The 25,203-nt window shown below is 37.0% G+C and overlaps 2 protein-coding genes across 4 annotated transcripts; one reads left to right on the forward strand and one right to left on the reverse strand.

Moving 5' to 3' along the window:
- Positions 1–6,633: 6,633 nt before the first annotated feature.
- Positions 6,634–12,603, reverse strand: zgc:56699 (uncharacterized protein LOC405758 homolog). Of its 3 annotated transcripts, none has more exons than XM_034311690.2 (8): positions 12,479–12,603; positions 12,120–12,246; positions 9,189–9,298; positions 8,922–9,048; positions 8,686–8,766; positions 7,810–7,873; positions 7,605–7,675; positions 6,634–7,016 (listed from the first exon to the last, which is right to left on the reverse strand). In XM_034311690.2, coding segments are annotated over exons 2-8 (537 nt in total). In that variant the 5' UTR covers positions 12,202–12,246; positions 12,479–12,603; the 3' UTR covers positions 6,634–7,014. The 3 variants fall into 3 exon arrangements, with proteins under 3 accessions (XP_034167581.2, XP_034167583.2, XP_034167582.2); XM_034311692.2 differs by having other exon boundaries at positions 12,485–12,602; XM_034311691.2 differs by having other exon boundaries at positions 12,398–12,520.
- Positions 12,604–16,126: 3,523 nt separating this feature from the next.
- On the forward strand, positions 16,127–24,988 carry letmd1 (LETM1 domain containing 1). Its single transcript, XM_026945134.3, has 9 exons — positions 16,127–16,256; positions 17,112–17,266; positions 17,478–17,593; positions 18,465–18,547; positions 20,005–20,191; positions 20,281–20,382; positions 21,508–21,660; positions 22,504–22,600; positions 23,950–24,988. Exons 1-9 carry the CDS (start codon positions 16,138–16,140, stop codon positions 24,021–24,023), a joined length of 1,086 nt encoding a protein of 361 aa, XP_026800935.3. The 5' UTR covers positions 16,127–16,137; the 3' UTR covers positions 24,024–24,988.
- The last annotated feature ends 215 nt before the right edge of the window (positions 24,989–25,203 follow it).

Raw genomic sequence — 25,203 nt, forward strand, 5'->3', positions numbered from 1 at the left:
TGTAGATACAGGTCGAGCTTCAGTCAATGTTCACGTCAAACTTCAGATTGAGGAAAAAAATGTGATCTCAGTCACCTCGACTGTGACATAGTTTTTGGTGCCAGACAGGCTGGTTTGAGAATTTCAGAAACTTCACTGCAAAAAATGCCATCTTAGCAAGAGAAAATACCTTATTTTTTCTAAATTTGAACATAGTTAAATTTATCTAGTATTTCCTATTATAAGATTAGATGAAACCAGATTATTATCAAGATTATTAAACGTATTTCTAGACAGTTACAGTAATTTCAAGCTTAAAATAGTCCTGTTCTACTGGAAGATAATTGTGCCAATTTTAAACATTTGTTAAGATGCAAAATTATCTGCTGATGGAATACGAAAATTTAAAGCTGTAAATGAGTAAAAAAAAAAAAAGTTTAGAAATATTTTTTGTAATCTTATACTGTATTTGGTTCGTTGTAATCTTAAAATAGGAAATGCTAGATAAATTTGACTATAGTCAAGATAGTTTTACTTAATTTTAATTTTTTGCAGTGTTCAGAAAGAGTCGCTAGAGTTTACACAGAATGGTGCGAAAAACAAAAAACATCTAGAGAGCAGCAGGTCTGCTGGTGGAAATTCCTTGTTGATGAGAAAGATTAGAGGAGAATGGCCAGCTTGTTTGGAGCTGATAGGAAGGTTACGGTAACTCAAATAGCCACTCTTTAAAACTGTGGTCTACAGAAGAGCATCTCAGAATGAGCACTCCATTGAACTTAGATGTGGATGGGCTTCAACAGCAGAAGACCACGTCGGACTTCACTCCTGTCAGCCAAGAACAGGAATCCGAGGCTGCATTGGAAACAGACTGACTGAAACTGGATAGTTAATGATCGGAAAAATGTCGTCCGGGCTTTTTCCAGTTTTAACTGCCCAGTTTGGGTGAGCAGATTCCTGTTCTTGGCTGATAGAAATGGAATCTGACGATTTTATACTTATTCAGATGCTCAGAGATGCATAGGGAGTAAGCCAAGACAGGAAGACTCACTCTGTCTATCCACTGGACATTCATTTATTCTTGCCCTAATTAACTCACACTGTTAATTCAGTTGTGTATGAATTCCCAGGCTGTGTGTGTCTATTCCCTGGACACCCCTCATGTCCCCAGAGCGCCTGACTTGACGCATGCAGTTGCGAGTAACAGCTGCAGCACCTTTCCATCATTCGCAGGACAGACTGTCCCCTTGATCCAGTGGTGTGCAAGGAAAAGGAAGTGACAGCCGCTTTTACCCCCATCCCTTCCTTTTTTGTTCAGCCCAGTGTTTCTAAATGATGATTGACAGCAAAAGGCATTTTAAGCACCACTGCACTATAGCACATCCCTAGTGTTTGTGCAACAGACAAAATGTTGCGTAACAAGACTGTAATGGGAATTGACAAGCTGAGCTACGGGCGGAATATTACAATAATAAACTTCCTCTTTTCTGCCTCATGTAAAGTTTCGTGCAATGACAGCACTAGTATATGAGATAACAGATGGAATATTTTAGTCTATCCTGACACTCTGTTGTTCTCATCATGGAAAATGATGCTTTCACAGCCATGATGCTACCACACATGAAATTAGGAAGTCACACAAATAGGCTACCTATATAAACCAGATCACCACCTCAAGTAGTGTTTTCGTAGCTGAAAATATTTTTTGGAGCTTTATTTTACCTCGAACCTCAGAAAACCTTTTACTTGAAACTTACTTTTAATGGAAGACTAAGCACAGTTGTCAGGGTGATCAAAATGACCCCATCAACCTTCTATCCTTTTCTCTTTACAGGGAAACGTCAAAATAACTACGTGGTAATCTCACATTCACTGAAAATATGGTGAATAGAAATTAGGCTGAAAAATGGTTAAATGAATATTAAATGTGCACACACCATCCACTTTAATAGGAACACCTGAACATTCACGCAGTTATCCCATCAGCCAATCATGTGGACAGTTGAAGATTAGAAAACAAGTCACCTGGTCTTTTTCCAGTCTCCAAGTGTCAAGTTTGGGTGAGACTGTGCCCATGATAGCCTCAGATTCTTGTTCTTGGCTGAGGGGACTAGAACCTGATATGGTCTTCTGCTGTTGTAGCTCCATCCACCTCAAGGTTTAATGTGTTGTCCATTCTGAGATGCTTTTCTGCTCATCATGGTTTTAAAGAGTGCTTATTTGAGTTACTATAGACTTCCTGTCATCTCAGACCAGTCTGGTCATTGTCCTCTGACCTCTCTCATCAACAAGGCATCTCTACCCACAGAACTATCCTGGACTCAATGTTTTTTGCACCATTCTGTGTAAACTCTAGAGACTGTTGTGTGTGAAAATCCCAGGAGAACAGTAGTTCCTGAAATAGTCAAACCAGCCCTTCTGGTACCAACAACCATGCCACAATCAAAGTCACAGAGATCACAGATTTATCCCCATACTGATGTTTGATGTGAACATTAACTGAAGCTCTTGACCTGTATGTACATGATTTTATGCAATGTGCTGCTGCTACATGACTGGCTGATTGGATAACTGCATAAATGAGCAGGTGGTACAGGTGTTCCTATTAAAATGGACAGTGAGTGCACATTACACTTTGTTCTCTTCTTAAAGATTTAAAAGTCACACCCTTGAAGGAACCACCACAGCAGTAAACTTTTGTATCCTAAAAAGGTACACTATAGTTTAGTTGAGTACAGACTGTGTGAGATTTGAGATGTGCTTCTTACTCCAAAGGGTTTCCACATAAAAAGCTGGGTATATAAGACAATATGTAAGAAATAGAAAACTATGGTATGAAGTTTTGGGACAATAATCAAAGATAAGGTGGAGTGAGGCAGTACGACGTGAAGCGGAGTTAGTCACACCCTCAAGTTTATTATTTTCCAATGATAACATATCCTGAAGTGTTTCATTCCTTTATTCCTTTTATACCAATGCAATTGGCCAACAACTGCACTTTTTATTTATTAAAAAACACACCATACTTTTTATCCATTTATAGTTATGTTTAATGCTGAAGAAAATCATTAGTTCCTGTTATCACTTAAGTTATAAAAGCAATCACCAATTCCCTTGTCAGCCACACTTTCTTCCTCTCTCTCAAAAGTTAAATAAAAATAAATAAATAAATAAATAAAAATGTAATAAAACTAGTAATAATATGACTTGCCCATATCTGAAGAGTTACAGCTTCATCTCTGACCTATGACTCAGAGGACTTGGGTATATTCACATTGTACTTTATACTGTTAATACTCCAGTATTTGCACCGCCACATTTCAAATTTACTCAGAAGACTGTGTATATAAAGCTATACTCACTTTATATCCAATACTATACTTTAATTTTTTTTTTGTTTGTTTTTACTGAATATGTTTATTTTTATTACTCTTGAATACTCTTGCTTGCACACTACTTTTTGGATTGCTGCTGTAATCTTTGAGTTAATTAATTTAATAACATGATCAATCTTCCTATCTACAAAGCACTGACACTGGAGACTCCTTCCAAAAATGCTAAATAAATGTTTCCCCCAGAAAACTTCATATCAACAATTACACATTTTTAATCTATTTATGGAAAGAGTACAGAATAGTTGAATCATTTACTGCACAAATCCACACTTTTAATCAGAGCATTTTAGAAAAGCTTAATTGTGTTGATTTTTTTTCTTTTTTAACACTGCAAAGGTACACTGGGAAGGGTACATAAAGTCAGAAAGCTAGCTTGTACTGTGCACAGGAAAGGATTATGTATAATTATCCCTGTCACCATTGCTGTCATATTTCTGTATACTGTATATATTTTTCAAGCTGCTCTTGTCTGCTTCCACTAATTGCCAGTTCCAGAAACATCTTATATTTATATCGTACAGGTTACATAAATTTACAGATAACTCATTTTACATATAAGTGAATAATTCACAGTTGTATGTCTGCAGTCTAAATTTTCCATTCAGCTCACACACAGTGAAATGGCACAGTGGCGAAACTGAGCCGACCGAAACGTTTTCACTGTTTTGCTTTCAAGTTTTTGTTTCAACAGTACCCAAAACCTGCATTGGGAAAAGGTCAGTGAAAGTAGCCTCCAGCCAGACACACTACAAAACAAAGACAGCATCAAGCTGAAGTCCAGTGAGATTTATAAAACCTTGAGAAGTCTCAGTCACAGACTAACTCCCACCCCCCTTCCCTGAGGCCCGGAATAAATTATCTGCATAATTGAGCACTTTATGTGCTGTGGGAAAACATTAGGGATGCTTTCCTCAGCCTGTCAGGAAGTGTCAAAAGTCTTCTACAGTGATCAATCCCATCACAGAGTCTAAACTAGAATATATTAGTACATTAAACTTATTTTTCCAGTGGATTTGTACAATGGCACTTCATTTCTTTTAAATATTTACCAACTTGTATTGAGGGAAAATAATGTTTAAAAAAAGGGCATTTTGTAAGCAATAGTGCCAGAAATTTAGTCCAGATTAAGAAATACAGTGAACTACAGGAAAAAAAAGTTAAAGCCTAGCTCTAGCTACTGAGAAACCATGCCTTTGGTTTCTAACTTTCCTCAATCATATCCCTAATAAATCATATATATGGTTGTTTTACCAACATCTCCACTCACCCTAACGTAGCCCAAGAGGTCTGCTATAGTCAAGTCTTCCCCATAGGACACATTGTAACTATGAATAAAATGATTTCTGTTAAAAAAAACTTGCGAGGTCCTCATAAGACTGCAGCAGCTCTACAGAACATTGTAATAAACATGCATCTCTGGCAGTCAACATTTCAAAAGCAAGTTTGTTATAAATGATTATGTGCAGGATGAAGTAATCACAAAGAACATGCCAAAAAAGCCAACCAAGATCAAGCTCAAATGCAAAACTACATAAAGGCTTTCTCTCATGCACTGCTATTGAAGGACGAATGCAAAGTCGGATGTCTAGAAGGGGAAAAAAAGGTTACATAAATTCTGAACATGGCCTTTCAGTACTAATTAGTGACTTGCCTGTAAAGAGGCTGAAGGCAAGGTTTCATAAAGGATCGATAACTAGTATGAATCTGAAAGCATTTATAGACCATCAGTACACTCTGTGGCACCTTCACGCTCAAGGAAATGCTAAATGTTTGAGCATCATACATGCTTGCACAAATCTGTTGCCAGCACAGCCAGCAGGGTCCATCTGCTGCGTCCAGCTGTCTGCATGGGTTAAATGAGGCAGTGGAGATGAGGAGAAGAGGGCAGACCTGTAGCCCTGCCACACCAACTCACACTCTAATCATTTCAACATTAACGCGGTCCACCATCACTGCAGCCCGACTCAACGCCAGCGTGACGGAAAGGAGGAAGAGAATATTCATCCATTCCTCCTCAAGCATTAGAAAACAGTGTCAGGACACATTTATGTAAGGAATAACACACTTGGGGGCATGCTGTTGTAGGAAAATAATCAATGTGAAGCAGAGTTACAATTGCCAATATTTTCCAATAACAAACCGTCCTGAAGTGTTATTCCATGTATACCACAAATTTTCAACAAGTAAATTAAAGAGAATTGTGGGTTTTTTTTTTTTTTTTTTAAATCCCTTTATAGTTACATTCAATGCTGTGGATCATTCATGAAATAAGGTAGTTCCTGTTCGGATCTATGCATTTTAATGGTTCATAGTGAGAGTTAATGCTGCGGAATATCCAAGAGACAAGTTAGTTCCTGTTATCACTTACATTATAGTAATGAGAAACAGTTATTTCCTCACCTCCATCTCTCTAAAACACAGCTTGTCAATTTAATGAGAAACCAGTCAGCATAAACTCCTCTGTCCTCAAAACTGTCCTGCTGGGAAACTTTGCAAAGCACCATGACCATTAAAGAGCTGACCTTCAAGAGTTCTTCCATGTTTAATTAATTAATTTAAAAAAAACACACCACACGCACACACACAACACCACATCAACAGTTACCTTTTTCTTTTGCTAAAGAAAACTTTTTTTTTTTTTAATTTTGTGGGGCATCCACCATACAAGTCCCTGTGAATGAGCAGTTACTAAACAAAAGGTTTGAATGTTTTTATATGTTGCAGCCAAACTGACTATCTGAGCCATTCGGTTAAACAAAAATAATGCACACCTTTTGACCAATCAGATTCAAGAATTCAACAGTGCTGTAGTATAAACAGAAGTAAACTAATATGAAGACAAGAAATGCCTTATGTCAAAGCAGAGTGGCTGCAACGACAACCATTTACTGCACTTAACAGTTCAAAAAAAAAATACATAAATAAAAATAGTAATTGTGCACATTTTCTTGTTTTCACCCCACCTTACCATGACACTGGCAGCAACATGACAGTCCTAGTCTAGATGGCCTTTAAATCACTCAGCACTGTGTGAGAGGAACTGTACAGAAAGTTCCTTACCCATCAGAGGACACAATTTAGACCAGTCTTTAATCATATTCACAAAAGGAGCAGTTTGGCTACAGATCCGACCAATCAGAAGCGACACCCGATTTCACTTTCATCAGTTGAGCTTTGCAAGTCATGGCTTGCCTGTGGAAAAGATTCAAGACCCCAGATTAAGTTTCAAACACCACTGAGGAACAGGATTTCACAAGAAAAGTTCTAAACAGTCCTGTATTTTATTGATAAGAGAAACAGATTACAGCTCCCTCAAAATCTTGCACCTTTCTGTTTCACACAAGATTTGTTGGATTTGAAGCTTTAATGAAACAGAGCAAGACTTGTATATTTCAACAGAAGCCAAAGTGGTATTCTCATTCTAATCCAGGGAACCAGGGTCAGTTTTAAACCTTGTTAAAAAACCACAGCTTATGAAAAAGTAGAAAAAACACACAAAAAACCAGTACATTCAAATAAAAGGCAGTTTAAGACTCAAGTGAGGTAACACATGCAGCGTGATTTTAAAAGTTCACTAATAAAAACTCTTCAGTTGCATCAGTGCTGGCTGAAAACCCGGACCAAGAAACAAGGAAGGGATTTCTCCTGTGAAAATAAGAGACAAGCGTTTAGAAAACAAAACACGTGACTGTAATAATTTAAATCAAGTTTCTTTTTTGGCCCAAGTTCTGAATTTTGCCAGTTAAAAACTACACACGTATGAATTAAGGTGTTGGTTTATATTGGTTATTGCGAGCTTCACTTTACTCACTGATGGGACAAAATTTTCAGATTATTTAGCAAATTTAAAAAAAAAAAAATAATGAATGTAAAAGGGAATTCTGTTAGTAACTGAAGTAACGCTGAAGTTCATGGCCCGTTTATATCCGACGTCTAAAAGAAAGTCAGTTAAGGTAACCTGAATGTAAAGCAACAATTAAAACACTAGATTAAAAAAAAAAAAAAAAAAAAAAGGCACAAAACAAGGCAAACTGCAACACAACTTTTTAAATTCAACCTCCCTTAAAGTCAGTCAAGACTACTGCTGCCACCTAGAGCAACAACTGTATGGTGACAATCTACACAATCAAAATGCTAGTGGAGAAGAGAATGTAACCACCACACTGATTTTGTAAATTTGGAAAATACAATAATTAACTGTCCTGAATATGAATATTTGCTATCAGAACTCACAGGACTTCCAGGGGAGAGTTCGAGGTGCACGGACTCCAGCATTCAAGTTGTTCGTGACTGGTGGCTCAGGCCTAAGAAAAGGCAAAGAAATAAAAATGTAGTACAGGATTCTGATGCAGCAAATCAGACATGACCACATTTTAGGGGAAAGAAATAAATAAATACAGGATATTGAGAAACACATCCATTTTAGTTGCTGACTCACTTATTCACAGTAAGCCGATTATTGGTCACGCCCCACACAAACGTAGCAGCATTGTCATCAGCCTCTGCAACAATCACAAAACTGAATCAAAAGTGGAAAGCAAGCCTGCAGCTCATTCAACTCAGTGCATGAAGGCTAAGTTTTTTAGCATTTTTATCATCTGCTTGGGTCAGGAACATCATGCAGTAAAAATTATAAATGTATCCATTATTATATGTTGGTTTTTTTTTCATTCATTGCTGGCTTTGTTTGAGTGAGTGATTCAGGTTGACTATTCATATAAAAGGATGTTAATAATTACACATCACTGAGAGTAGCCCAGGATGGTGGTTCTTAACTGAAGTGTATACAGACACAATCATGGATGTTTTCTTCCATCAAGCTGAATTTTATTTTCTATATGTTTATAAAACTTCTTGCTGTGTACTAGTTAAAAAGTGTCTGGAATTTCCTGCTTACAGTTTACACCCGAGATCATTGATAGGCCTGTGTAGACCAACTTGGCCCGGGGCAGTTTAGTGTGTTTTCTCAGCATAGCCTCCAGCATAGCCTCCAGCACTTACGATAGGAACCATTTTTCTTTGTGGCAAGTTATTACCAAAAAGTTTAAAGCTTATTTCGCTTCCTGAGGAACACCTTTCAATTGTTTCCTTCTAATAAAGCAAAACTTATGGGGTTTTTTGTCCTGCAGGGAAAAAACCCTCAGTATTGACAAATTTGATGGCAATTTTGCCCACAATTAATGCTTTTCCGTTTCATCTCTTACATAAAGTGAAGAAAACTTAGCTCATGTTGGAAGCTTAGTAATACAGGAAATTTACAGAACACAACAAATACTAGCAAAAGTTCAGTATTAACCCTGTAGAGCACACTGACCTTTTTCCCAGTCCTCCTCACATGCAGGGGCTGTGCACTTAATAGGCACATGAAATTTCGAGTGCATCTTATTGTTGCCATCTACAAGTGGAGAAAGTTATATAGGTTATAAGCCTATGAGGGCTTGAAAAAAAAAAAGCTTTAAAAAGCTACAAACAGCTCTCATTGGCCAGGGTCAGATTTGTTAACCAATACATGGATTGTTTTAAGAGAGGCATTATCATCCAAGATCTTACCATCCTCCATAGTAATTAATCGTTTATCTTCACAGTGCTCAATATGATGTGCCAGCTCATGCTTGGGAACCAAGTGCTTGGCATTGAAAGGGCATGTCTTAAGTTCACTTGCTAGTTTGGGATGATTCTGAACAGGGACCAAAAAAGAAAAAGAAAAAGAAAAAAAAAAAACCACACTGAAATAAATGGTTTCAGACCAACAGCTCAAACTTGGACCAAAACATCAATAAAAATGTTCCAATGAATGAACTAAAGACAAGCACTGACCTTGGCACACTTGAGAATGTGAAAGGGGAAGCGACAGGCCCGAATCTGATGGTTCTTGTCATAAGGGCACTGCATCATCACGTTTGGATCGGCATCATCAACTGGTTTGGCTGCGAAAGTGAGACAGCACATAAAACGTACACTGCGTGTAAAACCTGAAATACCACAGTGAATAAGCTCATGCCTGGATTGCTTCCTACAGTGGTGTGAAAAACCAGCGTTACTGCCTCAAATGAGCAATCTCCGACTTTACCAATGCATTCTTTAGATAAGTAAGGAATAACACTATGGTGTGTGCTGGTATAGGAAAATAATCAACTTTGGTGTGGCAACAGTTACTTGCATCACCCCACCTCATTGTTTATTATTTTCCTATAAAGGAAAAGGACATCAGAAAGTGTTTAATTCCTCTTATACACAGCAAATTGCCATTACAAATGGCAATTACAATTTATTTATTAGTGAACAGCATGTCATACATTTTATCCAGTTACTTATTACTCTCATGTTTAACATCTGAAAAACAAAACACTTACTATTCACAGCTTATATAAACCTATATAACCAGTCTATATAAATAGTATAGCAACACTGTGTGTGTATATAAGCAGCTTTTCTCTGCAGCTTGTCATATTGCAAAGAAACGGCAAAGCACAATGCCCTCAGTCCTGAAGAAATTTTAAAGTTACAGCTTTATCTGTAACAGTTACAATGTTGAATGCACTGGAGATGCATTGGCACTGGAGACTCCTTCCAAAAACACTAAATGTCTTACAGAAAGCCTCACTATAGAAATGATTTGATTTGTTAAACACTCATAATAATAAAATAATAATAATAATAATAATAATAAAAAAAAGTTTATTCTTAGATTATGTGGACCGTCTGCAAGAGGGGTTCCTGTGTACGAGTTGTAACTATAGTAACAATGATATATTATAATAATAATAATAATAATAATAATAATAATGCATTACAACGGGCACATTAATATATACCCATCTTCCACATTGAACCAATAGCTGAACAGTGCTGAAACCTAAAATTATTCCATACCTTCTAAGCAATCACAATCGAGGACTGTTGTAGTTGTGTTAAGATCATTGAGTTTTCCATCAAATCTCTTTTCTTTTGCCACTGGCTCTCAGAGAGGTCTTTTTTTTTTTTTTTTTTTTTAAAAATGGTGAATTTAATGGGTTTAATTCCAGCATCAAGAAAAGAAACTAAGTAGTGTGGAAAATTAGGAATAAAAAGCTGTGTGGCTCTGATATATAACCAGAATATTATTCCACACAATTGAATAATCAGTCTAATATCTGAATGGCTGGATTACATTCATTAAAAAAAAAAAAATAAATAAATAAGTCTATACTGAGGGGGTCCATTGAACTTATTTTACAGATAAATGGGTCCCTGGCTGCAAAGAGTTTGAGAACCAGTGTTTTATGCTCTGACCTGCTTTTGGCCTCTCAGCAACAGCATTACAGGAAGTAAGTTAAACCTCATTTCCTCATTTCTAAACTAGTTAAGTCAGCGTTTTGATAAAGCCATTCTATGTCATAAAGGCATTTATACTGAGACCCATGTATCCAATATCTAGTCCAATTTAAGGCACAAAGAAGTGGCTTCAAAATGGCATTCTGTTGATGGGGTTTAGAGCAGGAGACAAAACCTACTTAAGTCACATTAAGTGTAACTTATTGAAGAGGGGAAAAAAAAAAAAAAAGTACTTGTTGAACATCTCATTCCAGATTTAGCTTGAACATATATACACTGAAATGAACGTAATTTGGATTATACTTCTTAAATTTATACAAAATAAGCAATAATACTGAAGTGGAGGGAAAATCAATATAGTTTTACAAATAAAAAAACAAAAGCTGTGATTGCATACGTATTCACCACTTTTTGCTGTGAAACCCATAAATTAGTTATTTTATTTTGGAAAGAGACAAGGTTACAGCATTTTTTTAGCTTGCTAATGAAGAATTTCATATCACTAGAATATTTTGTCAGTAGCTGTATTTCTAGCTTTATATTGCCCCTAGAGGGAAAACAGATCAGAGACCACTTTTTCCCCCCCTAATTTCTCAAAGCAAGATCATTTTAACGTGGAACACGGATCCTATGTTCATTTACCAAGCCGGATCTGGACCGCGGGTGGTATGTATTGAAACCGCTGGTGTAGAGTCACACCACTACAGCAAGCAAAGAGAGACAAACCTGGCCATTCTCCTCTAACTTCTCTCTGGATGTTTTTTGGGTTTGCAGTATTCAGTGTAAAATCTAGAGATTTTGTTGTGGCTTCAACAACCATGCCAGAGTCAAAGTCACTGAGATCACAAGTTTTCCCCATTCTGATACTTGATATGAACAAGCTCTTGACCTGTATCTGTATGATTTCATGCAGCCACATGATTGGCTGATTGAATAATTGCATGAATGTGCAGGTGTACAGGTGTTCCTAATAAAGTGGACAGTGGATGTATATAATTATAAAAGGTAGTTGAAATTGCAGCGTCATACACAAAGTTGTCAGAGAAACATAAACAGGACAAATATGTATTATTTTAAAATATAGGCTCACATTCCTGGAACAGTTTAGTATGTGGAACACGGATTCTACGTTTATTTGGTGGGCCGGATCTGGACCTTCACCGGGCCGGATCTGGTCCATTAGCGGGCCGGATCAGGACCGTCACCGGGCCGGATCTGGTCCTTTAGCGGGCCGGATCAGGACCGTCACCGGGCCGGACCTGGTCATTTAGCGGGCCGGATCTGGTTTGCGGGTGTTATGTTTTGAAACCGCTAGTGTAGAGTCACACCACTACAGAGAGCAAAGACATAAACCTGTAATATGGCACCATACATGCATTTGTTTGTTTCTTTTAGATAAACTTAACGTTTAAGGAGACCTGGTGTAGTTCTCACCTTCAGCTTCCTCCCTGACCTCCTGAGCATTTCCTGTAATCCTTGCAGGACCAACGCTGCTTCCAAACCTGATGCTGGACATTTTCTTCCCCCTGGAGATCACGGCGTGGCTGATCTCTTTAACCGCCTTCGAAAATGTTCACAATTCATACATTAATTAACTACTAACACGAGCAGACTTTAAGAGTCTAATGATATAAGCATCCCAGGCTCAGTGGAGTACTGCTACAGAAACCCCAAACTCAACAGCTAGCTTCATGAGTTAAAGCACAACACACCAGCAGAGCTTTGTTTACATCCAGGTATTCCTGCCATATAACAGCAATAATGTCTGCAGAGAAATCACATCATAAACTCACCCTTACCCTTCCTCAAATAAAGAGAAGGAAAAAAATATATACAAATGTACGTTAATGCTTTAAATGTGGCCTTAAATACAGCTCCCAAGTCACGTGTTTACGTGGGAAGTCGTTTAAGCCCCGCCCACACCAAACCATCCCCCATTCCCACCCAAAGATCCCCTTCACAGCTTCACAACCCTGGTCCTGGAGTACCCCCTGCCTGTCCTGCATGCTTTTAGTGTTTCCTTAAAAATAGTAAATACCCAACCCTTCATAATGTCTGGTCAAGTAAATAAAAAAAAGGCACTTCATGATGACATCATCATGTAAGAAGAGTATAATGTATTAAACACATAAGAGCAGATACAACACTTAATCTTAGTCAAAAAAGCTTTAATTAGGTTTCAAAAAAATCTGAGCACCATTAACTCTAATAGAAGAAAAAAGACATCACAAAGACCAGAGCCATAGGATTGGCTAGAAAGAAGGAAGACACTACTGTTATCTGCAATTATTTGCAAGTTCTTGCACTTTACTGCATTATGTCATTATTACTATTATTCATATCAGACTGTTATTTGCACATTGTTGCTATTTGCACATCTGCATTTTATCCACTGCATCATATTGCATACATCATGCTGCTTACCTCTACCTGTATACTGTTTATCTCAATTATCCTGTTTACTGTATACTGTTTGTTCCATTTAACTTAATTGCCATTTGCATTACTGGTATGCATCATATTGTTTAACTTTACCTGTACACTGTTAACTTATTGCACCATAACCTCGTTACCTCATTTTAACTTATTTGCTATTTGCACTACTGGTTGGACGCTAACTGCATTTCATTGTCTCTATACCCATACTCTGCTAATGACAATAAAGTTGAACCTAACCTAACTTAACCTAACCTAACCTAATTAACCCCTTCCTGAGGTTCAGTGGGTGTGTGAGAGCAGGGAAATCACTGTGTGTAAAATGGTCAATAAAGGTGGTCAAACCAGATAAATATGAATAGCTGTAATGTATATTTCATCTATGACACACTGTAAATGATATTTAATATTGCTCAAGCATATAGTCAGTCATCAGCTTACAAACCAAGATCAAGTCAAGTCGAGTCAAACTTATTTGGAAAACACATTTAATGTGTTTTCCATTTCCATTTCATGCATAAATTATTTATATGCATATCCAAATTCTTTACATTTTTACTTAAATTTGCTTGATATATGAATTTTGATTCTGTCTAATTATGACTTATATTAAAAAGTAAATGGATTGTCCATTAGTGAAAAGGCTAATAAAAAAGAGCCTTAAATTGACCGTCATAAGCTTAGACCTTATGTATGAAATCTATAAATCTATAATTGTAAAAGTAGTAGAAACTGCAGAAAGTGTGTACACAAAGTTATCATTGGTACAAAACATTGAGGACAAATATGTATCATTTAAAATATAGGCTCACATTCCTGCCACAGTTTAGTATGCAGGTTTTTTATTATTTTTTTAGACAATTGGATATTCCTGAATCTATTGCTCACCTTTAAATGATGATGTAAGCACAGGAAAGCCGCTAATTCTTAACTGTACTTCTGCAGACATATTAAGAGGATCAGTGAAAATAAAGGACAAGAGTATAAATAATATTAATAATAGCAAAAGTCTAAAGATGAAGTAATAAAGCACTTAAAAGCGAAACACAGGCATGCTACCATTCAAGATATTTTACATGCAATTTTATTAGCCAAGCCATTAAACTCTCCAGTGCAGTAGTTGTTTTTGTCTCTACTACAAGTTAACCGAGAAGCTGTACATCTGGAAAACCAAGAGGAGTCTGTCTCTTTCACTGAGTACATTCACATCAGTGATTTCTCCATAGAATGGATGTCAAGTTATGACAACAAGTACTGCTACTACTGCTACTGCTACTACTACTACTACTGCTACTGCTACTACTACAACTACTACTACTACTGATTACTGCTACTACTACTACTACTACTACTACTGCTACTGCTACTACTTCTATTACTACTACTACTACTACTTCTATTACTACTACTGCTACCACTACTACTACTACCGCTACTACTTTGAATATCTGGTTTCACCTCCTATACAGCCTCAGAAGCACTTTGCATCTTGCTGTGAGGGAAATATACAAACTTATTTCCATCAAATATAAAGACAACATCATCATCATAGTTATTCATGTAATAAAATGCTTAAAAAATTTAAAAACAAAAATTTAAATCATCACACAACTCTTTTAATGACTTAGATTCGAAATTTAAATTTAAACAAAGATTTAGAGATTTAAACAAAAAAATTATCTCATTACACAACTCTTATAAATCTTATAAACAATTACTCTTATTACTCTTATAAATAAATATAATAACAAATAACCAATAAAATACAAAAGTAAATATACATACACAATTAGAACACAATCTAAACTTAACTTATATAAATTAAGTATATTTATATATAAATTATACTTTATATTTTGTTAATAAAAAGGTGATATGGTGATGTTACTAACCTGTAAATGAAAGTTATGGTTGTTATTTACGTTGTTGTCTGTTGCTAGGCAGAAATGCAAGTGTTGACTGCGTCAGAGCTGCATCATTTACAGCAGTGACACCACGTGATGATTTCATATTTTATCTCAGGAACAGTTCAAAACATTACATACAGTTCCCCTGCTCAGAATAAATAAATAAATAAAGCCATTCCAAAAAAGGTCTAATTCAACTATCTGCTTAAAAAAAAATCACAGAAATTCTAATGGTTTCCACTACACATACCATTACAAACCATCAGCTAACCATTAAAAACATTACCATTACTGGTCCTTAATGGTTTCCACTACACATACCATTACAAACCATCAGCTAACCATTAAAAACATTACCATTACTGGTCCTTTATGGTATCCACTACACATAACATGCCACCAACAGAAGGCAACAAATCACCAGTAGGACCATTACAGTTTCCATTAAAACCAATACAATTCACATTATAACCATTAAAACCATTACAAAGTCTATGAGGGTTTCTATTGTTTTTTTCAGCAAGGCCTAAATTGCCATCTGGCATATGATAAATACATACTAATTTCATTTTAGGAGGAATCAATATCTCAGAGACAGAAAATGCAGCAATATATGTATACAGTATATATATATACACACACACACACACACACACACACACACACACACACATATATATATATATATATATATATATATATATATATATATTTGTATACAAAAGATAAACATTTCACTACATTACAGCTACATAAACTGGATGAGCTGTTACCTTTTAAATATATATTATTTCATCAAAATAATATTTAAAAGCTTATTCATGCAATTTAATCAGCAAATTATGAACTCTTAATTATTACACACTTATTCTGAAAAAAAAAAAGGTTTTTTTTATATATTATATATTAAATATATAATATTTCACAATACCCCTTTCGTGATTTATAGCCCTATACATTAATTTCATCCACATAATGAAAGCATTAATCAAATAAGATTCAATATTATTTTTTAAAAACACTCATGCTCGTGCTTCATGTGCAGGCACTTTGGCCCCGCCCACATTCTGTACCACGCCCACTCCGACTTGACAGCGGTTTTTCGCAAAATGGCGCCGTCCTATATGCGGATGTGCTGCGGTGCTTCTATGACTTTTCTGTGCGGAATACGGTCCATGGGGGTCACTGCGGGATTCTGCAGGCTTAAATTGGCTCCCACGCAACTCAGGTGACACGTTTTTCATTTATCAGTAATCATGTACATGCTGTCGAGGCTGTAAAGTCATGTAGCTTGTTACTAACTGTATCTCCAGGCCAGAGGCTGTCATGCACAGGTGACAGAGCCACGAAAAAGGTCACTTAACATATAAACCCAGCTTGTTTTGTAGTTTTTTTCACTTTCTACTAACAGTTAATACTCTAATGCCACGAGTATTGGCTTAAGGAAAGACAGAGGGAAGAAAGGAATGAAATATTAAGTAAGTTTTTTAAATTGCACCCATGCAAAACTTATTATTATTACAGTTACTTAAGGTCTCTAAGGGCTTTTGGATATTAGTTGGGAGTTATATTAGGGCTGCAGTTAGGGTTTCATCTCCAGATGTAGATAAAACCCTTCTAATAAATTCATTGTGAGTGACCTGTAGTCCAACAAGAATCATAATCTGTTCTGTAATGGTCATAACATCATACATTTATCATCATGTACTGGTCGTAACTTCATTCATTCGTCTTCAGTAACTGTTTTGTTCTAGGCATGGTAGCGTTGGATCCAGAGCCTATCCCGGGAACACTGGGCGTGAGGTGGGAATACACCCGGATCCATTGCATACACATTCGCACACATGCACACACATACCTAGAGGTAATTTTAGAGTCACCACTCCACCACCATGTTTTTGGGAGGTGGGAGAAGATCAGAGAACCCACAAGGAACCCATGAGGACACTGAGAGAACATAACAGAACTCCCACACAGAAGCTCAGGATCAAACCAGGGACCCTGGCTGGAGCTGTGAGGAGACAATGCTATATAACATCATAAACTGGTGTGTTAATCGACTGTCTCGTCTTCATCTCTATAGATTATGTTTAGTGAGGCAGTATTCACCTTCCCAAGCGAGGTACGGCCTCGGCCAAAGCATTGCGTCGAGGTTGAAATGGGCAAATGAAAAGTATGAGAGATTTCTTCAGCGACGCTTCCCTAGATTCTACGTCCTCTATTCCACATTTATGAGAGGTGAGGTTCAAACGTCTTCCATTATTTATAGTGTTCATGCATTTCATTTTTCAACTGAAAAACACATGTAATGGACTGACATTTTGAGTTTGAACTGTTTAGTCTAATACGTGCAAATCCTTATGCTGTTTGTAAAAAGCAGTGTTGTGCATGTTTGCTAGAATACTCATTTGGTAGCATATGTTCAGAGTCTCTCTGTATGTCCTTGTAGGATTTCGACTCTTCTTTGAGGACGCCCGAGAAGTGCATAGGATCAGAATTCGGATGATCAAAAACAACATCGATCCCCAGAAGTTGCCTTACCGTGAAATGGAGAAGCTCAGACAGGTGAGATCATGAATGAGTTAGAGTGTGTCTTTTATTTGATCATAATATATGAGCATATATAACCAAATAGTTGTAGTACAAATTTTTGGATAATAGCCAGAAGGGTTGTGTAGTCAAATTGTGTTAATAAAATTTTTATGTGTAATAGCCTTAGGATCTTCTAATATTTGCAGTCTGTCAGCAGCCTGTATTTCCAGCTAATAATATTGTCAAACAATCTAGTGTTTGAAAGTATGACATGCAGTACAGTGGACAGACATCAGAAGGCGATATAGTGCTGTTAACTCAAGTTTTTCTTTTTTTTTTATGTAATTTCTTTCATTGCTGCGTAGAGTTTAATCTAAGTGCAGTTTAAGTTAAATCTCCATAAATATTGTGATTTTCTGATTAGCTCTTGCTAAAGAAAGTTTCTTATGGAACAGTGCTTTTCAAAACCTAGAGGAAAAAGGTACAATTTAGTCACTGGGTTGGAACGTCATTATACAACTTTCACCTGAAAATATATTTTGTCTTTGTAACTTATTTAAGGAAAAACGGAGCTGCGTATCGTATAATGTGTCATATAATGTATATGTGCTTTAACTCTTACAAAGAAATCTGCATATGAAGTCTGGACCAACCAGATGTCTGACATACAACTCTAAAGTGCAGCTTACATTGAGTCTTTATAACCATTTTTAGATTTAAACCATAACCTTGAGTACATACTGTAAGTAAATAATGTCTTGGGTTTTTATGGGTTCAGAAGACTTCATTAATAATCAGTTGTGATTGTGCTTACGGCAGTATTTTAAACCTGTATTTGATGAAGTGTATTAAAACCAAGGCTTCATGTTAATATATAATCTATGCTACATGTTTGTTCTGACAGTTCCACAGAGACATGATCAAAGCCATTCCTCTGGTGATCATCTCCATTCCTCCTTTTGCCAACTACCTAGTGTTTGTTTTAATGTGAGTATTGACTGAATTTAATTTGTCCCCCACTGTACACAGTTAAAGGAGTGTGATAAGTAGGGGTGTATGGGTTGAAATTTTCACAGTATTATATTAAACTAAAGGAACATTTTTTAAAGCATATTCCAAACTTCAAAATTCAAATTGAAATGCTAATTCAAATGTGTGTTTGCATGTATTTCTCCATGTGTGTGCACATAATTTAAGACGTAATTCAAATTCAATTGCAAAACATATATGTACAATAGCATTTTCATGAGCAACAGTGGATGCCAAAAATAAAATGCAAAGTCCATTTAACAGTTTATTCCCAATAAAAAACTTTATTTTCATGTCTAAACTGTCAAAAATCCTATTTGAATCCTATTTCTGATCAAACACGGTGCCTAACTGTGAAACCAACAACCCTAGTGGCAAGTAAGGAAGAAAACACTCAAGGGCCTTCTGTTATAGGAAAGTAACAATGATAATAATAATACATTTTATTTATAAAGCACTTTACATTTTAAAGAAAATCTCAAAGTGCTACAAAAAAACAGCAATTAAAACCAGCTGCCAACTGAGATTAGCACAGAAATTTAAACTATATTAAAACACTTTTTAAAAAGGTATGTTTTTAAACCCCTTTTAAAACCATCAGTCATTTGTGGAGCCCTCAGATGTTCAGGGAGGGCGTTCCACAGGCGAGGAGCAGTGGCGCAAAAGGCTCGATCCCCAATGGTGCGGGTATTAGTCCTAGGGGGGAGGAGACGATGAGTGTTTGTGGGGTGAGGAGTTCTTTAAGGTAAGTGGGGGCGTTGCCATAGATGCACTGATGTGTGAGGAGGGAGACCTTGTATTCAATCCGGGCGGAAATGGGAAGCCAGTGTAATGATTGAAGAATTGGTGTGATGTGTTCGTATTTACGCACTCTCATCAGGATCCTAGCGGCACTATTCTGTATGTGCTGGAGTTTCTGGATGCTCTTGCTAGGGATCCCGATGAGAAGAGAGTTGCAGTAGTCCAGTCTGGAGGAGACAAAGGCGTGGACGAGTTTCTCAGCATCATGTAGGGAGAGTGTAGGACGGAGTCTGGCTATATTCCTGAGGTGATGAAATGATGTTTTGCAAAGATGTTTAATGTGAGCCTCAAAGGTTAAATGAGGGTCAAACCTAACACCAAGATTTGTAACTAATGGTGATAGGGGGATGTCCTGGCCAGAGAATGTAATACAAGTTATGGTAGATGTTCTGATCTGATGAGGGGAACCAATGATGTGTCACACCACCCCAAAGTTGATTATTTTCCAATAACAGAACTTGCAGCACTGTTTTACTCCTCTTATACCACAGCAGTACTGTCATTGTGAAACTTCTCAGAGTGTACTGATGTTTCCTCAGTCTTTTATCTCAAACTTTCCATTACTGTGTAATACCACTCATCCTACTCCTCTCTTCCCCACCTCCTTTTACCAGGTACCTTTATCCCCGCCAGCTTCTGATTCGCCATTTCTGGACGCCACAGCAGCTGGCGGAGTTTCAGGCAGTGTACCATGCACAGAGGGCGCAGCATCACCAGCCACTGCTCGGCGGTCTGAAGACGACAGCATCGCACATCACACATGAACAACTGAAGAGCCGACTTACGGAGCTGTGCAGTAAAGTGAGTCCCTCCACACATCATTAAATTCATTAAAATGTCTGAGGTGGATTGAAAAACTACGAATTATTAATATTTGCCCCTGTTTCCAGGTCCAGAGTGGTGCTCACCCTCTTGTGTCTGATCTCCATGCAGTGAGAACTTTATTCTCAGGCCCTCCACTGGGTATCAGAAGGATGGGTGCAGATCAGATGGTTAGTTCTTTAAAGCAAAGCAACAGTCAGGGTTGGAAAATATTTGAGTAATTATAATTTGTTATTATACTGAAGTATTATTTTAGGATATTTATTCTGTACTTGAGTGTTATTGAAATGGAATAATTATACTCATACTTAATTACATTTCCAAGAAGAAAAACACCCTTTTTACTCCTTCAATTATTAGTTAGACCTTAAAAGGAACAAATCTCAGAGATCTCTTCTTCTGTCATCCAGCCAGTGACTGTATTCTGTATATCAATCAAATGATATGTAGTACATTTTATTTACATTTCAGTTTTAGTTTATCAGTGTAGAAGAGAATTATCAGGAATCGTGATAATTCATCAACCGATGTGACCTCGTCCTACACAATGTAGTTAACACTTTAGCAAGTAAAATTCTAGCTAATATTGGTTATTTACTTGATATCTGATTTCTGATGAATTCATTAGGAAACTACATAGCATTAGACATGCATATTGTCATGTCCTGTCATGTCATGGTCATAGGAGGGACAGCAAGTTTTCAGAGAATGATGTTTTCAGACAAAACAGCGTAGATGCTTCTAACAGTTTTAGATAAGGAATAAAAGTGACTTTTCACATGAAAACATGGCATGACTTAATATCATCAGTTCCACATTTACCTGTAGTTTTTAATACTTAAGCAGTGACTTTTTAACTTTCACTTAAGTATATTTTCTATGCATCCACTTTTAATTGAGTAAGATTTTGACACATTATCTATACTTTAACTTACGTATAATTCCTCGGGACATTTCCCCTCAGTAACAGCCATAAATAAAATGAAAATAATTTTCCTTTTATTACAAATAAAGCTGAGGTTCACACAATGCCAGATTAAAGACGTTATGTCCTTACATGTTAAGTATATAAGCCTTGTAGTTCCAGTACAAATCAAAGACTAATTCCTTCCACACTAGGTGTTTTTTTTATACATATATAGAGAAATCTCTGACTGGAGCATCATCACTCTCTCACTCACAAAAACTCTCATGTGACTTGTAACCATAGCAATGGTGATATCACTGCTTTAACCACTATCAAGTTTTAACCTGTTCAGTAGAGCTGATATGTGCTTGTTGATAATTACTTTCAGAGACACCTTTGCACGTTGCTCTTCTTAACGCCCCGCCTCCCGGCGTTCTGGATTGGCCAGCGCTTGAATAGCCACGCCCTAGAGCTCATGCACCTGGATCGCACCATCATCAACCTTGGCCTCCACCAGCTCAATGATGTGGAGCTCAAAGAGGTGTGAGAGAGACTCTATTACATATCAATCATTAACAGTTATGCTTATGTTGGACCTGGTATTTATTGTAGACACATGAACAACACAGCCTTTATCAAGCATGTCTGATATTCTCGATTTTGACTGGTCAGAAGGTGATGATTAAATTCAACAGCAGCTCTGACAGCAGTTCCAGATGTAATTCATAATTATATTATTGCGCTCCTTCTTATACATTATCGATTCTGTAATAACAGCTGATTCACAGGGGCTTGAATGGTGGAAGCTGCACATAAGCAGACTGAAAAAACGTCTGTAATTGTTTATATGATGACGTTTTGTGTAAGGAGATGTTTATTTAGCATTTTATGGAAGGAATCTCCAGTGTCAGCACTTTTAAGTTTTCCAACAAGTCTTCAGGACAGAGGAGTTTTTCACTTTCCAATTTTTTGGTAATAAGACAAGCTGTGATTTTTTTTTTTGGTCTTATTAACTTTGAGAGAGGAAAAAAAGAGAGGCTGGTGAGAGAACCACTGCTTATAGCTGCTATAACGTAAGTGAGAACAGGAACTAACTTGTTTCCTGGACATTCTACAAATTAAACTCTAAATGGTTAAAAAGTATCGTTATTCTTTAATAAATGAAGAATTGTAATGATTGACAAATTGGCACATTGTAAGAGGAATAAAACACTTCAGGACAACTTCTGGGTGGTAACAGTAACTCCGCTTTGCATCAGGCCACATCACACCACCCCCTTATTGAATATACCCCCAAGGCTTTTCTTCTTTAATGCACCACTTGTTCAAGTGTTAAACATGTGGGTGAGTTGCAGTGGTTGGATCATGTGATTTCTGTTTGCAGGCGTGTTACGTGAGAGGGCTGAACGTGGAGCGGCTGAGTCCTGCACAGTGCCGAGACTGGCTGTCGCAGTGGCTGCAGTTCTCAGTGCACCTTAAAGGTGAGAAACATGACACCATTTTTAAAATGGTTGTCTAACCAATATTTTACACCATAAAATAATCTGTTAAAGAATAATGACATATTTGAAATGCAGAGGTGCTAACATCTAGAGTTTAGCTATAGCATTTGTATGAATTTTGACTGGTTGTTATGACCATAAAGTAAAAATGGGCGAAAAGCCAGTCCACTGAAGAGGAAAGAGAGCAGGATGTGAAAGACGTGCACTTGCTTCTGTTTACTTTTGCTTTGCATGACCATGTAGGTGTACTTTGCATTGCTGTGTGGATAAAATACTCAATAATGAGTACACAGGGTAAAGTGCACCATGTGTTGTCAGTAATATAAGCTCAGAGCAGGGTATTTTCATTGAAGTTTACATCATTATTATATTACATATTTATATATTTTATTATTATATTCAGTATAATATGGACATGAAAACATTTCTACAGATTGCAGTTAAATATCAGTTAAATAATATGTTTTATTATTAACGCTGTTAGCATGGAGATGTTTTCTTTTGTCGTAAAATTCAGGGTTTATTCTTTGTACCTGCTAGGATTTTTGTGCAATGCTAGCACCTCTGTAAATGGCATCTCTATTACACTTTCTCTTTTCCTGCATGTAAAAATGCAAGACTCCATGAGTATAAATGAACAAACTGGAAATTCCGCCATGTAAACTGAGGACATTATCACAGGTTTAGACGAGAGGGATTTCAGTATTAGTCTTATTTTCCATCATCATGTTCTCAGCTATTTATTTAACAGCAGCCAAACCTGTAAAAATACAGAATGCCATAACACTCAAGCTTTTATTAGTAACATCAGATTCTGCAGCAAGAAAAGTTTCTGGATATCACATCATATCGTGAGAGGAGGTATTTTGTGGCCTCATTAAAAAAAAAAATTGTCTCATTTGTAAGACTTTGCAAATCTTTTTTCCCCCCACAAAAGTCGTAAAGACAATCTGGTTTAGATTGTGACCTTTGTGCTGTGGCAACAAATTTCCCCCAGTCAGAATCAGCCATCACCATCTGAGAGGAGTTAACTATAAAAACAGCACTTTATTATTAATGGATACTTTAAATTTGTTGTTCTTGAATCTGCACTAGTATGATTTTGATGATTTTGTCCCAGGAAGTGGAAGACCCCTGATTTTACAACACACACCCTTTTGCAATGTCAGATTGCTTCATTGTCCTTTGCAACAACACTGCAACCCCCCCCCCCCCCCCCCCCCCCCCCAACAAGCTAAACTGTGTGTGACGGTTACCCTGACAGTTAACCAGTCACCCTTGCCTTCTCACCACCTTACTCTGTTCCTTCCTTAATTTCCTCTGTGCAGAATCAGAAACCTCGCTGTATTTGCATGGTATGATGTTACTGACGGTGAACTACCCAAAACCACCATGCAGCTGATGAGACCATGTGTTTTTATGCTACGCTGACCATCAAGGATCAGAAGTAAAGTATACGAAAACCTCCTACGGGGGGGGAAACACAGAAGGAGTGAATGACTACTGTTATCAGAGACGTGCCAGGCCAGTATCAGGATCATACAGTGCAGCCCTCAATTACAGTGTTGAGTGAATAAGAGAGGGAACGATCGTAATCTTCTACTTATTTTTGGACTTTTGTTTACTTGAGCAAAGTAATTAGAAAGATGGGTGGGAATTGTGATGAAAGCAGTAAAAACAATACATTGCAGTAAAACACTAGCGGAAGTTGGTCCTTCCTTTAGCCTTTATACTGTCAGTCTTCTGTAAATGGAACATTTGGATCCATTCCACATTTACACACAACTTTGAACCTCAGAAACCCAAAACATTGCATGCAGCACGTTCTATTTATACATATGAGATGGTTATGAACATGCATCTAAGAACGGATGTATGGGAAAGAAAAAAAAAAAAAACCTCATTCTGTTTACATGGAGCATCGTGGTTTTCTGTCAAATACGGTTCAACCACAGATTGGTGTGGTTTCTAATTTTGGCTTGTGCTTTGTTGCATTTTCATTTTGTTGTTTTCTTCCCATTGCTGCACAAGTTTGCTACGATGCATGCAATTCATCTACATCATCATTGATTTTTATCGCTGCGATGAAGCACATACGTCTCCACACAAGGACACTAACTCATGTCAGTGAAGTCGAGCCCGCAGAAAAATCCTAAAAGCACTGATGTACAGTTAAAATGATTTGCTCCACATATTGGATTGATTCACAATAAAGTAACAAACGGTTTCAGTTTGGACTGCAGTGACTGATAAGCCTGTAAATGTGCCTTGATGTTATAAAGATGTGTTTCCAATGATCTCTGCTATATAAAGAACAGAAATACTTTTTATTTCACATACAAATCCATTGTGTGTGTGTGGTTTTTTTTTAAAACATTTATTTAACATGCTATGTGCAGTAAAACATTTAAGTAAGGTGATAAAGTGATAAATTGTGCTTTGTTCACTTCCTTCCTTTCTCCTGCTCAACACACTCACAAAAACCCTGAGCTCATCAGGTTATAAGCCTTCATAAGGTTCAAACGGGTGTGTTTGAGCAGGAAAACACACTGAGACGAGCAACGAGCAGCACTTATTTTAGC

The sequence above is a fragment of the Pangasianodon hypophthalmus genome, chromosome 16, assembly GCF_027358585.1.
Source record: "Pangasianodon hypophthalmus isolate fPanHyp1 chromosome 16, fPanHyp1.pri, whole genome shotgun sequence".
Lineage (NCBI taxonomy): Eukaryota > Metazoa > Chordata > Actinopteri > Siluriformes > Pangasiidae > Pangasianodon > Pangasianodon hypophthalmus.

Excerpts from the sequence above, each read along its gene's own strand:
- zgc:56699 (XM_034311690.2), bottom strand. The coding sequence starts at position 12,201 with ATGTCCAGCATCAGGTTTGGAAGCAGCGTTGGTCCTGCAAGGATTACA. Across the intron at positions 9,299-12,119 it reads GGTCAGGGAGGAAGCTGAAG|CCAAACCAGTTGATGATGCC; the intron begins GTGAGAACTACA and ends TCACTTTCGCAG. Across the intron at positions 9,049-9,188 it reads ACATTCTCAAGTGTGCCAAG|AATCATCCCAAACTAGCAAG; the intron begins GTCAGTGCTTGT and ends GTCCCTGTTCAG.
- letmd1 (XM_026945134.3), top strand. The coding sequence starts at position 16,138 with ATGGCGCCGTCCTATATGCGGATGTGCTGCGGTGCTTCTATGACTTTT. Across the intron at positions 17,594-18,464 it reads AAATGGAGAAGCTCAGACAG|TTCCACAGAGACATGATCAA; the intron begins GTGAGATCATGA and ends TTGTTCTGACAG. Across the intron at positions 20,192-20,280 it reads TTACGGAGCTGTGCAGTAAA|GTCCAGAGTGGTGCTCACCC; the intron begins GTGAGTCCCTCC and ends CCCTGTTTCCAG.